The sequence below is a fragment of the Podarcis gaigeae genome (genome assembly GCF_964106915.1).
Source record: "Podarcis gaigeae genome assembly, chromosome: 5".
NCBI lineage: Eukaryota > Metazoa > Chordata > Lepidosauria > Squamata > Lacertidae > Podarcis > Podarcis gaigeae.
The window spans coordinates 46,642,789-46,657,438 of record NC_139681.1 but is presented as its reverse complement, the minus strand read 5'-3'; the positions used below and the strand labels follow the sequence as shown (position 1 = coordinate 46,657,438).

At 41.6% G+C, this 14,650-nt stretch overlaps 1 protein-coding gene across 1 annotated transcript; it reads left to right on the top strand.

The window, feature by feature from the left end:
- The first annotated feature begins 1,080 nt into the window (after positions 1 to 1,080).
- Positions 1,081 to 13,874, top strand: CUZD1 (CUB and zona pellucida like domains 1). The gene is made up of 10 exons (XM_083741386.1): positions 1,081 to 1,119; positions 1,496 to 1,719; positions 5,544 to 5,697; positions 7,086 to 7,300; positions 7,781 to 7,934; positions 8,491 to 8,711; positions 9,361 to 9,533; positions 10,974 to 11,356; positions 12,545 to 12,813; positions 13,439 to 13,874. The coding sequence occupies exons 2-10, from the start codon at positions 1,638 to 1,640 to the stop codon at positions 13,609 to 13,611; spliced, it is 1,824 nt and encodes a 607-aa protein (XP_083597512.1). The 5' UTR covers positions 1,081 to 1,119; positions 1,496 to 1,637; the 3' UTR covers positions 13,612 to 13,874.
- Positions 13,875 to 14,650: the final 776 nt, after the last annotated feature.

Genomic DNA, 14,650 nt, shown 5'->3' with positions numbered 1-14,650 from the left:
CAGTTACGGTCAAAGGTCAAAGACACTGCTGCTGGAGCCATACAGGTGGCACATGGTATAAACAGTATTAAATAATATATGCACGTATATAGTCATATGAGCAATAGCAAAAATGAACATATTTAGGCTGCATTGGTGGATGAGCTGAATGCCCATTTTACCAGGGCATTGCTTATGTTTACACAGCTGCATTAGCTTTCTAATCAGAAAAGACATTGCATCATTCCACCTTGAAAATTTGCCTTGAATATCTGTACAAGTGTACATATGCACACACCAGTATGCGCACACACATATGCTATCTAATGCAATGTGGCTCAGGCTTTGGATAGCATCACATCTGTGACTCTGGCAGGCTCATTGGCTGGGATCATGGAAAACCTGTAACAAGGACCTTTGTCGTCATAGCACAGAACTCTTCCCCTTGATATTCTCCTGCATTCCTCTAGTCTTAAATTTAAAAAGAACTTCTCTCTGTGTCTTATTTACTTATTTATTTAAGTCATTCCTATATCTTTTTATATTTAATTTTGAAAGAATATCGAAGCACTTTTCAGCCTAAATTAAAGCAGCAAATATAACACTGCAAGATATCAAAATAAAAGAATACCAGTAAAGGTCAAGTATAAAACGCGCATCTAAAGTGGCACATTTAAAAGAAAAACAGAGCATTCTCTTAGAAGAAGATTGTGGATAAAAATCATATGCAACAAACACAAAATGGCATAATTCATAATAAAATAAAATAATGGAGATAGAAGCTGCAGCACACTTCCCTGCCCAGTAACTTCTCCCAAATACATTGTCCTTATCCCGGTCTTACTATCATGCATTCCCACCAGCCGTACAGATATCTAATCCCCGGTCAACCAGTTATTAAACAGCAATGTTTAGCCTACAAAAACACACTAAGCCTAATTGACAACCCACTCATTCACCCACCTTCATCTACCAGCATGCCATGCCTTTCAAGGACGTTCCCAGCACATTCTTTCCCCCAAAGGATTCTGGGCAATGTAGTTTATCCCTCACAGAGCTACAGTTCCCAGCAACCCTTAACAAATTATGGTGCCCAGAATTCTTAGAGGGGCCAAATTGCGCTTTGAATGTGCATGGAAGGTATAATGTGTATGCAGCTATAGTGACTTACAGCAACATAGCCAATTCTTCCCCACCTCTCACCAAAGAAGGGCTGCACTCTAGGTCAGTTCTGGCGCAATGAGTGACGTTGAGCAACTGCGAATGTTTAGGGGCAAACCTGGAGGGGTATATTTGTTTTGCGCTGACCATGTGCTCAGAGGCCCCCTTCCCATAACTGTTAAATTGTGCCTTCCCTCCTCAGCCTCTATTTTACAACTGGCTCTTGTTGGTGGACCTTCAAGGTCTTTGCTTTTTGCGTTTCCATTTTCACAGAAGATAACACAACCCAAGCCTGCCCACCCCTGCTTATCTAGCACACCTAGCATGTCATGCAACACCTGTGGCCTTCTCACAGGTATTTCCGGCCACAGCTCAAAGCACCAGTAAGATCTGCAAAGATTATGCAAGCTGTTATCGAACCATGTGGGCCAGAATGATTATGAAATAAGAAGAGATATAAAAAGGGCCAGGAAAAGTGACCTCCTGTCTTCAGCAAAATGGAAGCTTTCAGGCAATGCATTTTCTTGGCACTTTTATTTGGTTCGTCTCTTGCTGAAAATAAGCTGAACGAAATCCAAGGTATGAAAGTTTCAAAAACTTTTTTTAAAAAATTGATTTAAAGCCATGCACTCTTAAGATGCAACTGCTTCTAAATCACAATGTTTGCTTTAAATGTTAAACAAAGTCTGCAGTTTTAGAACCTGAATCCTGTTGATTTCACTGGGCATGATTTAAGAATGGAAATCATTTTCTCATTTTCTCTGAATTGTTTCCAGATGTTTTTTTGGGAACAATGTTTGGCAACCAAATCTCTAACTGTTTACATTGCATGCATATATATATATATATATATATATATATATATATATATGCAGGTTTTGGTGTCCTCGGGTGTCTTCCCGTGTAAAAGTTGGGGTGTCTAGGCGACGTTTCGACGAGGTCTCACTCGTCATCTTCAGGCTGGTGCTTTCGGCTTCTTGTTACTGGAACAGAGCGGGATCTCAATGTTTGAGTTCCTATAAATACTGTAGAGGGGGTGTGGTGTCTAGCCTCCAATGTTCTGGGCAGAGAGGAAGTTCCCAGGCTAGTGTGCCTTTTCTTCTTTTGTTCCTTAATTACTTGAGAGATACCTTGAGTGATTTCTTGAGTGATATCCTGAGTACCACTTAGGTGGGTCATTAGGTGTGGATTAGTTGCTAAAGTCTTTGTGTCTTGACCTCTTGAACTTTGTGAAGAGTTTTCCTGAGAAGATGGCTGTATTGCACTTAGTTGTGCTTTGGCTTGGCTTCGTGTATAGGGGCGAGCTGTGGTTTTGTGGCTTGTGTCAGCCAGATCTGTGTAGGGATTGCAGGGGGGTGCAGCATCCGGAGGTGCCACCATGGATTGGCTACTGGATGGTGTCAGTAATTCATCTGTGGAGAGGGTCTGGGTTTGGGTCTGGTGTGGTTGATTGGTGTTGGCGTTCTGTGTGCCTCTGGATCTGGTGTCAGTTTTTGTGGGGAGGGCTAATTTCCAGATGTCTGGCAAGCGGGATGTGTCGTCACGCTTGTTCATGTTGTGAGGGTGTTTCTCTATCTCGATGGCTTCCATGATTATTCTCTTGTGGTGATGTTCCGTGTTAAAGAGCAATTTGGAATCTGCAAAATTAATTTCGTGTCCTGTTTCTTTCATGTGTTGGAAAAGAGAGGAAGTTTTTTCTTCTTTTTTGACGGCATTCTTGTGTTCTGCGATACGTGCATTTATTCGTCTGTTTGTTTGTCCAATGTACGTGGCTGGGCAGACTTTGCAGGGTATTTCATAGATCCCTTGGTTTTCCAACTGGATTTTATCCTTGGGGTTTCTGAGGATATTGGCTATTTTTTGGTTGGTGCAAAAGGCTGTTTTGATATTGTGTTTATGGAGGATTTTGCTAATTTTATCTGTAGTGCCCTTGATATAAGGAAGGAGGGCCATGCCATTGTTTTCTTCTGTGTCTTGGTTTTTGGGGGGTGTTTCCTTTTGGATTAGCTTCGTAATCCTGTTTTGCTGGTATCCATTGGCAATTAACACATTTGAGAGATTCTGTAACTCAGTTGTCAAGTGGTCTTTGTCAGCCAGGCGTTTGGTTCTGGAGATGAGAGTCTTGGCTACGGAGTTTATTTGTGCAGGGTGGTGGTGTGATTGTGCATGTAAGTAGCGGTTGGTGTGTGTTTTTTTCTGGTAGATAGTGTGTCCTAGGGAGCCATCAGGTTTTTTGTTATCCAGTTTTTCCAACCACTGCCTAACCAACACGTACTTCATCCACAATGGACAAAGATACAAACAGATAGAAGGAGCACCTATGGGATCACCCCTCTCACCGGTCATCGCAAACCTGTACATGGAACACTTTGAAACCAATGCTTTAGACAAGTCAGAACACAAACCCAAACTTTGGCTCAGATATGTTGACGACACCTTTGTAATTTGGCCACACGGGAAGGAAAAACTGGATAGCTTCCTCACACATCTCAACAACTTACACCCCAAAATACAATTCACTATGGAAATAGAAGCCAACAACCAACTTCCCTTCCTTGACGTCCTAATCTACAAAAAACCTGATGGCTCCCTAGGACACACTATCTACCAGAAAAAAACACACACCAACCGCTACTTACATGCACAATCACACCACCACCCTGCACAAATAAACTCCGTAGCCAAGACTCTCATCTCCAGAACCAAACGCCTGGCTGACAAAGACCACTTGACAACTGAGTTACAGAATCTCTCAAATGTGTTAATTGCCAATGGATACCAGCAAAACAGGATTACGAAGCTAATCCAAAAGGAAACACCCCCCAAAAACCAAGACACAGAAGAAAACAATGGCATGGCCCTCCTTCCTTATATCAAGGGCACTACAGATAAAATTAGCAAAATCCTCCATAAACACAATATCAAAACAGCCTTTTGCACCAACCAAAAAATAGCCAATATCCTCAGAAACCCCAAGGATAAAATCCAGTTGGAAAACCAAGGGATCTATGAAATACCCTGCAAAGTCTGCCCAGCCACGTACATTGGACAAACAAACAGACGAATAAATGCACGTATCGCAGAACACAAGAATGCCGTCAAAAAAGAAGAAAAAACTTCCTCTCTTTTCCAACACATGAAAGAAACAGGACACGAAATTAATTTTGCAGATTCCAAATTGCTCTTTAACACGGAACATCACCACAAGAGAATAATCATGGAAGCCATCGAGATAGAGAAACACCCTCACAACATGAACAAGCGTGACGACACATCCCGCTTGCCAGACATCTGGAAATTAGCCCTCCCCACAAAAACTGACACCAGATCCAGAGGCACACAGAACGCCAACACCAATCAACCACACCAGACCCAAACCCAGACCCTCTCCACAGATGAATTACTGACACCATCCAGTAGCCAATCCATGGTGGCACCTCCGGATGCTGCACCCCCCTGCAATCCCTACACAGATCTGGCTGACACAAGCCACAAAACCACAGCTCGCCCCTATACACGAAGCCAAGCCAAAGCACAACTAAGTGCAATACAGCCATCTTCTCAGGAAAACTCTTCACAAAGTTCAAGAGGTCAAGACACAAAGACTTTAGCAACTAATCCACACCTAATGACCCACCTAAGTGGTACTCAGGATATCACTCAAGAAATCACTCAAGGTATCTCTCAAGTAATTAAGGAACAAAAGAAGAAAAGGCACACTAGCCTGGGAACTTCCTCTCTGCCCAGAACATTGGAGGCTAGACACCACACCCCCTCTACAGTATTTATAGGAACTCAAACATTGAGATCCCGCTCTGTTCCAGTAACAAGAAGCCGAAAGCACCAGCCTGAAGATGACGAGTGAGACCTCGTCGAAACGTCGCCTAGACACCCCAACTTTTACACGGGAAGACACCCGAGGACACCAAAACCTGCATTCCTGTACCCGTGAAAATCTACGAAAGCAAATATATATATATATATATACACACACGAAGTATTTTATTTCAGGTAGGTAAAAGCAACAACAACACCCTGTGATGGTCACTTTAAATTTTCATACTTGGTTTGGCATTTCCACATTTTGCAAAGCATTTAAAAAATCCAAATTGCTACTTTAGGAAATTAAACAGTGATGCTCAGGAACAGGGAAAGCAGCTTAAATTATATTTGACTGCAACAGTTGATAAGGATTTTGTCTGCAGCTGGCAGAACAACTGTTGTGGTGCTCTAATTCAAAGCATATTGTAATGCATGAAATAAAATGATTAAATGGCTGTTTTGAGAGGTCTATGAGATCTATATTTATCATTACTAGTGATTGATCATTAGATGTTTTAGGCCAGGGTCTTCCATAAAATCTTACTGAGATTAACCAATGGTTTCTGATTTTATAAAAATAGCAAAAAGTGCATGCGGTGGTATCCTGAACAATAACTATAAAGCACTGCCGCTTACACTCAAGGCAAATGAAAATTGTATCTGGCAAATACAGAGAGATGTTAATACAACTGTGCATGTGAATGAAACAATCCGACTCATCTTCTCTTCCTATGAGTGAGTATTCTTTAAATGGGTTCTGAACAGTACAGCTGAAAAACACATATTTGGGATTAATTTTCAAGTACTTTGAGATTCATTGAAGAACAGCTAAAGTACACTGATAAGACTGAATTTTAGAAGGTTGTACCAACAGCTAGTTTTTCTTTTCTTTTTTTAAAAAAATAGTTTATTTGCCACAGTATATATTTCAAATATTCTCATAATCTTAAAAACCATAAAATAACATATCATGTGCTCCAATCTCATTAAAAGGAAGGAATACGTTATAGCTACAACAATTTGAAAGGTTAAAATGTATACTTCAAGTATTCCAAACTAGGTTACAGATAGTTCCACATGCCACAAAGGTGCTTTCGATTCAAGGAAGTATTAGCCTCCTCACAGCCCTTATTGGCACTTGCATCTAAAATTGTTTTCCCCCCCACATTAATTTCTCAGGCCTTATTTTATTTTTATTATTTATTGAATTTGTGTAGCACCCTACACCCGCAGGTGTCATAGGTAAACTATAGAAAGGAAGGATAGCAAGAGATAAGGAAACATCGCACTATATTCACAGGGAATTATAGCCAATGGCAGGTACTTATTTTTAGCTAACATTCAAGGTAGGTGTGTGTGTGTGTGTGTGTGTCTGTGTGTGTAACTCTAATGCTAGTCTTCTTACCTTTACTTTTAGTCTTTGTGTATCTTTGTGATTTGCAAATAGCTGCCTTCCACGGCAGAAAGTGAACCACTTATGGAACTGGACTTTCCAAAATGGCTTCTTGTTGTTAAATCACAACAAACAAACAAACAAACAAACAAACACTTTTGTTCATTTAGAATTCCAAAGCTGCAATCCTGTATTCAATGTAGCGTTAAGCAAATTGTTCCGTCAGTGGATTTCCACTTTTGCAATGGCACTTCCCCTCCCTGGATGGAAATCTGTTCACTTGACCCTCCAGAACTGATCTGGGGATGGCACAGCACATACTCAGAGGAAGGAGAGGGAAGGAAACCTATTTGTGCTAGTACTATTACTTGCACTAGTGCAAAAACATAACTCAATACCGTCAATTTTTTAAACTGTTTTTAAATTTGCGAAGTGCACAGGGAAAATGATAACTTTGGTGTTTTATACATGCCAGAAATAAATGAACACATTTACCCAAGACTAAGCCCTATTGTTTGACCAAACTGCGGGAGGTAGTGGAGGACAGAGGTGCCTGGCGTGCTCTGGTCCATGGGGTCACGAAGAGTCGGACACGACTAAACGACTAAACAACAACAAAGCCCTATTGAGCATAAGGTGGTGTACTTCTGAGTCGACGGAAGTAATAAAAGTTAAGCTGGATCCTCTGATATATTTATTAACTAATGGTGTCTTTCCCCTGCCGCTCCAGATTCAATCCATCATCTACATGTGACAGAGAAAATATTGAAGTATATGATGGCCCTTCAACGGATGCGCCTCTCTTGGGACAAGTGTGCAAAACCCACATATCTGTTCCCATCTTCCACTCATCTTCTGGCTCCTTAACATTTCGCATATCAACAGACTCCACAGAATTTACACGGACCATATTTGCATTTTATTACTTCATCTCACCAGATTCACGTGAGTCATCATCGAACATCATCGAACATAAGTGACAATAAGGGGGGAAATTCTTGAAAATGAATCAGCTTGCCTAGCTAGTCAGTATTTAACAAGCCTTCTATTATCGTTGCCCTTTTATTGCCCTTCTATTATCCTGTGTATTCCACTCTCACATGCCACTTTAATTTGCCACAAGAATCCAGACCTTTTCATGCTTGCTGTAAAAGGCTTAACAAGGAAACCCTCCAGAATTTGTACTTTCCAAGTGAACTATATTTTTATAGACATTTGTCACATACACTTCAAGCATGTCAAAGGCCGAGGCGGCGCATGATGATTTGCCAATGAGCCATTGAAGAATGTCCATTTAGCAGCTGTAATACTAAATATCTGTGGGTCATAGATATTCAGGAGAATGGCCTACTTCTGGTTGATTCTTCATTTTCTTTTGTACAATATTAGTATGATAAATATAACTGGTGACTGTTTATTTCACAGCCGAAATTGAAAACTGCGGGGGTCTCCTTACTGGCCCAGTTGGATCATTCGTCAGCCCCAATTACCCCAAGCCACATCCAGAATTTGCATATTGCGTATGGCACATTCAAACAGAAGAAAATTCCAAGATAAATTTAACTTTCAATGACATTTTGCAAGTATACTTTCATATTTCATATCAACTTACCTTATTGGGGATGAAATTGTATAGATCAACAAGCAAAACATGGGAGAATCAAGTATTCATTTGGCCTAACACAAGGCCCTCGCATGAGCCTATGCAGCTCTTTGGATCCCAGCTAAAATGTTGAGTTTTGTGTGGTATCCTTATGCATCTTCATGATGTTATATAGCCCTGCCCCTGCTCATCATGAAAATGTAATGACATACTGTACCACTGGAGGGGGGAGACCGTGTCATCAACAACCAGTGTGGTGTAGTGGTTAGAGCACCAGACCCAGGTTCACATCCCCCCTCATCCTGAAAGCTCATTGGGTGACCATGGGCTAGTCTCTACCATTTAGTCTACAGGGTAAAACAGGATAAGAACCATTCTGGGCTTCTTTTGGAAAACGGTTAGGATATTTAAAAAAATAATAGAAGTTAAGGTGTGTTACCTGGAAGTCACTGAAGAACCACATAGATGAAAATAAAAACTGCTGCTGCTGTTGCTACCATCAGTTATTTGACATTTTTCTTTATGTCTGTAGTCTAGAACTAGATGACAAATGCAGATTTGATTTCCTTGCCATCTATGATGGTGCAACAACGGACTCTGGCTTAATCGAACAAGTATGTGGGCGCAAATCTGCTGCATTTCAGTCTTCTTCCAATGCGATGACCGTTGCATTGTCTACAGACTATGCCAATTCATACAAGGGCTTTTCTGCTCACTACACAAGTGAACCAATACCAACACCAGAGCCCAACAGTAAGTCTCATTTCTCTAGAATGATTCCTGACTGTTTGGTGTGTGTATATAGAGAGACTGAAGATTCATTATATGGAAGACATGCCGGTCTTTTAATTAATGTGGTATGTACAAATAAGCAGAGAGGAATATGATCTATAGCATCTTCTCTAGTCTCTGAAACAGGGCAGGCAGTATGGTCAAATTTGCCTTTTTAATATGCTCTGGGATTGAAATTCTGCAAAGCCATGTGGCTGTCAGGGATGACTGCTCCTTCCGTAGCCAGTTGCACAATTATGATCCATGCTCTGGTAACACCTAGAATGGACTACTACAATGTGTTGGGCAAGAGGCTGCTTTTGAAGACTGTTCAGAAAATATATTTCATACAAAATGCCTGTGTTAAGCTGTTTATTGGAACTCATTAGAGGGGGGCATACCCCACTAGTTATTGAAAGAACTTCATTAGGCCAATAAAAGCAATTACTTATCCTCTGCAAAGAATGAACTTTGACACTGCATTGTAGTCCTTGCATTGTGAATTTTGTTGCCCGTGCAAAAGGAGGCAGTGCTAGAGCCCACAAAGAATAACTAGGACATTACCACAGCAGAGACAGTTCTGTATGAATTGTATTTTATTCTTTGCTTTCCTCCCTCCTTATATTGTCAGAATCCATCAGTTGTTCTTCAGACATGATGACAGTTATTCTCAGCAAATCTTATTTGGATGCACTTGGCTATGATGAAAATGACTTGACGCTAAATGACCCGTCTTGCAGACCAGTTGCGTTAAACCCAGTGACATTTTCTTTTCCACTCAACAGCTGCGGAACAGTTAAAACGGTAAAAATAACCAAAACAAAACAGTCAAACCATACTGCTGTGAACCGTTCCTTTGAGCTCGCATTATGCCAAACCATCTTGTTTCCTGTCTTGCTTGCCTCCTGAACAAGGACTGGACCCAAGTCTGTCCTGTTCCAGCTCATTCTTTTCTACCTACACAAAAACAGCCAGGGGCACTTAAGCCTGAGCTACCCAGACAAATTTTGAACTTATCTTAACATTTTTTCTCCACTTGGTTGGGATTGCCTGGGAAAAATCAGCACCATCAGAATCAGAGAGGTGGATAATAAGAAAGTATATCATGAAGAACACCACAGAAACATAAATGTCACAGAACAAACCAGGCTAAGATTTGCTCCTTTCTTTTCATTGGTATATGTAGGATTCTGCTGGAATATCTTCAGTAAGATTCACTGAAATGAATAGGACTTAAGGTTCACATCCCTGTGCTTATGATCCCAATATTAGACATTTAAAACTGCAATCCTATACACACTTGCATAATAGGAGTAAGTCCCAGGGAATTCAGAGGAGCTTGTTTCTGAATAGGCATGCATTATGAAATGAGCTCCATGGACTGGACAGAGGGCAGTCCAATCCACCACTCGTTTCCTCAGAAGTAAATGTCCCCTAGGACATACATCCTTTTTCTTTTCTAGGACTGTGGGTTGCATTCCTTATAATGACAAATGCACACCAGAGCATAAAAGGTAAGATAAAGGGACCCCTGACCATTAGGTCCGGTCGTGACCGACTCTGGGGTTGCGGCGCTCATCTTGCTTTAGTGGCCAAGGGAGCCGGCCTACAGCTTCCGGGTCATGTGGCCAGCATGACTAAGCTGCTTCTGGTGAACCAGAGCAGCGCACGGAAACACTGTTTACCTTCCTGCCGGAGCGGTACCTATTTATCTACTTGCACTTTGACGTGCTTTCGAACTGCTAGGTTGGCAGGAGCAGGGACCAAGCAACGGGAGCTCACCCCATCGCAGGGATTTGAACCGCCTACCTTCTGATTGGCAAGTCCTAGGCTCTGTGGTTTAGACCACAGCGCCACCCGCGTCCCACACCAGAGCATAGAAAGCATAAAAAGTGAATTAACAGATTATCAATACTGTGGCAAGTGCTGGTGTGTCTCCTCTCCTCCACCTCCCCATCTTATGCTGACCTCAAAACATAGAATACAGATTAGCTACTGCATACAGACATTTGGATCTGTCTTCCAGTGGAGAAACTGCTAAATACCTAAGAGGCTGAACTCAAAAGGCTGGGCCATTCTGTAATCATTTAAAGATGTGCCTGACTAACGCTAGCATGTGATGACTTTGTTGTAGTTTTTATATTCCAAAACTTGAGCCAAGACCCACTGCGTGCTCTTCTTCACTACAATATCCTTTCTTCCCCAAAAGGCAAGTGGGTAATGTTTTGTTTCTGTCTTACACAGGGAGAAAACCACACGATCACTTACACCAACAGCATCACTGCTTCCCCAAATGGCAATGTGATTACCCGCCACAAACAGGTTGACCTCATTGTGAGGTGTATAATGGAAAACAATTCAACTGTAGAAGTCATGTATGAAACAAAAAATGTAGAAAATGATGATGAAAGTGCTTTAGGGAGATTCAATCTCAGCATGGCCTTCTACGATTCTGATTCTTTCTCCCAAATGCTTGATTCACCATACTTTGTGGACTTGAACCAAACACTCTATGCACAAGTCAGTCTGCATTCCAGTGACACCAATCTGTTAGTGTTTGTGGATACCTGCACTGCGTCACCAAACCTTGATTCTACATCACCAAAATATGAATTGGTCAAAAGCGGGTGAGTGCCGTTCAGTATGGTTGGCATTTACAATTAAAGTCCTTCTTGGTGGATTCAAATGTGAAGAAGTGACACAATTTCTACCCTTAAAGAAAACTAAGGGATAGTGGAGATTGTAAGTTGGCAGTGGAAGAGTTTGATGAACAGTTTGATGAACAGAGGAGAGAAGTGGGGGGTTTTTGGCCATAGGGAGCAGCATGTCAGAAGGCTTGGAGAATGTGGGTGGGACAAGAAAACAAATGGGGCTAATTTGAGACTAAAGGAGCCTGCATAGCAGCGGACCAATGAGAAAAGAATGGAAATACGATGTTGTGGTGTGTGTACGCAAAACTGTACGTTTTTGAAGTATCACAAAAACTGTAGGGTAAAATGAGACTCAAGTATCAGCAGCACATATATTTATGTAGTTTATCATGGCTAAAATACAGTCCAGAAGACTGAGACTCAGGGAACAGGAAGTGTGGTGAAGGAAAGTGTTTGTAAACATTTGCAGAATGTACTCCTTAGTGACGGACATCCGTTGCTGCCGTGATTAACTTTTAGGGAAATTTCTATAGTGTTCCTGTTTACCTAGGTTTTGGATCCTTGCAACCTTGAAATCATTAGTTTGACAGTAGGTGATTGCTTTTAGTGGTATTAAACTGTTTTAGTATATTGTTTTAAACTCTTTTTAAATAAGTTTCAGTTGCATTAGTATCACTGCGTATTCCATCCTGGGCTCCTCTGGAAGAAGGTGCGGAGTATAAATCTAATAAATAATAATAGCAATAATAATTGCTACAGGTGGGGAGTATTCTGTTACGGACTGTGTTCTTATAGCTAATCTCTTTATACTGTCCAATACTGATGCTATGATGATGGTGGTGGTCAATAATTCAAGTTACTATTACCCATCCTTAATCTTAAGTTCCCAGGCAGGTGAAAACAATTCAAAATACAATGATTAAAACAGATACAATTGCAAAAAAAATGCAGGCCACTAGGCCAAACCTCTGTTCAATTGGCTATTTCTGTAAGGCCGATGGCAAGGTGGTCCTGTGTCAGATTCACAGAGTAATTTGTTTTCCACATTTTCTTCACTTAAAACATCAGTCCACCAACATCCTATCTGGTAAACATCTAATATTACTGCAAACAGGATCAAGCGACTGCTGATCATTATAAAGTGATGTGGACGTTCTATTGCAGATGCGCAGAAGATGACACTTACGTGGCTTATCCAGTCCTTGAACATTATGGGAGATTCCGGTTCAATTCCTTCAGGTTCCTACGCTATCAGCCATCTGTTTACCTCCGGTGCGAAGTTTTGATTTGTGACAGCAAGGATCCTGATTCTCGCTGCACTGAAGGTTGTCGCCCTCGACATAAGAGAGAGCTTTCTTCCTACACATGGAAAGGGGAGGCTGCAGTGGGACCGATCCTCCTGAAGAGAGAACTCAGCTCTATGGATCGCTCAGGTGTGTATATTGCAAGAAGAAGACTGCCTTTTGGTGCTTCTTTGGGTGATCTTATATACACAGATATCCCTGTTCTTAAAACACTATCAGTAAAAGAAACGATGGGGAACCCATGGCTCTCCGCAAGTTGTTGGGAGTCCAACTCTCTTCATCCCATTGGCGATGTGGGTTGGAGCTGAAGGGGTTTGGATCCAACAGCACCTAGAGGACCAAAGGTTCCCCAACACTGATTTATTTACTCATTTGTTATTGTGAGCCTTTATGTGCCATTCTTCAGCTGAAAAGCATCCCATGCTGGCTACTATGCAATCAGTTAAATAAAACAAGACAGTCCCTGCTTGCACAGTTACAATGTAAAAGGCATGACACAAAAGGGAAACGGGAAGGGAAGAGGGACATGGAAAATGAACATTTATAACATCGCCATCAAATTGCAGGAAAGCAGTGTCCTTGCTCCTCAACAATCTCTCACTCGATCTAGCAAATGAATGAAAGTGAAAGGGATATTTTCCCAATGATTATACAGGTGTGTGGGTGGGTGTGTACATGTACATGCTGGTATAGAGGTAATAAATTTTTGAACTACATTTTACTCTCCCATTTGTTTTCTGCTTTTTACATTCAGATTCTTCTATTCAAGTTCATCCAGAGGAAAGCCAGAATACACCATCCAAGAGCCTGTATACCCTTACGTTTGTTGTGTTGGCTGCAAATGCTGTCCTCCTGGCTGGTCTGGCAGCGAAGCGTTTATTCACTCGAGAACCAGGATACAGATACCAGAAGTTGCAGAGCCCTTAACTGAGCACTCCCGTTCCCTACTTCAGTCTGAACCCTAAGTTTATGTAGACACACTGGAAGATTTGTGTTTTCATCAATCTTGCCTTTAAAATAAGATGTATGGAAAAGGGGGAAGAGATTAAGTATAGCCTATAAAATCATCACAGAGATGTTGTCCATCAATGGGTTTAAGGGAGATTAAACTTATTTGGGAAAGATAAATGGGTGAGAAACTGCAAAATGTACTTCTGACTAGGATTTTAAGGTAAGTTAGCTCATGGAAGTTCCCTCATGGCCCCAGCAGCAACAAGTGCCCCATTCATTTTTTTCAGGAGGCGGCTTTGGAGTGGCTTTTCAGGGGTGTGCAAGAGGCTATAGGGGAGGAGGGGATGGGAGATATTTTTCCTTCACTTCTTAGGATCCACGATTTCAACTTGGTCATTTATGCAGATGTACAGGCACTCAAGTTATCTGTTTCTACTTGGTTTTCTAAGCAGAATGCGAATTAATGTGACAAAAACACAAAAGAACCAAGCACCTTATACTGTTAGAAATTGTGCTGGTTCCTGTTGCAAGACCAGAGAAACTCATATCACCTTATGTGCAATTCTAATTCTGGAACAGTGTGCTCAAACATGTGTGGCATATTGCAGCGCCAGCCAAAGGGAATGAGTGAATGATGGATAAGAAATGGAACAGACCTTAGAAGAACCATCTAGGAACCAGTGTGGCAGACAAGCCAAGATAAAACACCCACCCCTACATTGAAGACGTCTGCACTTCTCCAAAAATAAGGCTCTTCATATATGTAAATAAATGAATACAGGCAACCCCCAATTTGCAGGGGGGTTGTGTTCCAGGTCATTGTGCATGACAGCAGAGGACACGTAAGCCTGCTTCACCCTGTTATGCCCCCCCAACCCCCCCAACCCCGTTCTGGTCCCTTCCAGGTCACTGCAATGTACGCAGGTGCAGTCGTGTGACAACTGGAAGTGTGTAAATTGGTCATTGCCTGAAAACAGAATTGATTTAATTCTTGCCTACAGTAGGACATAAGACA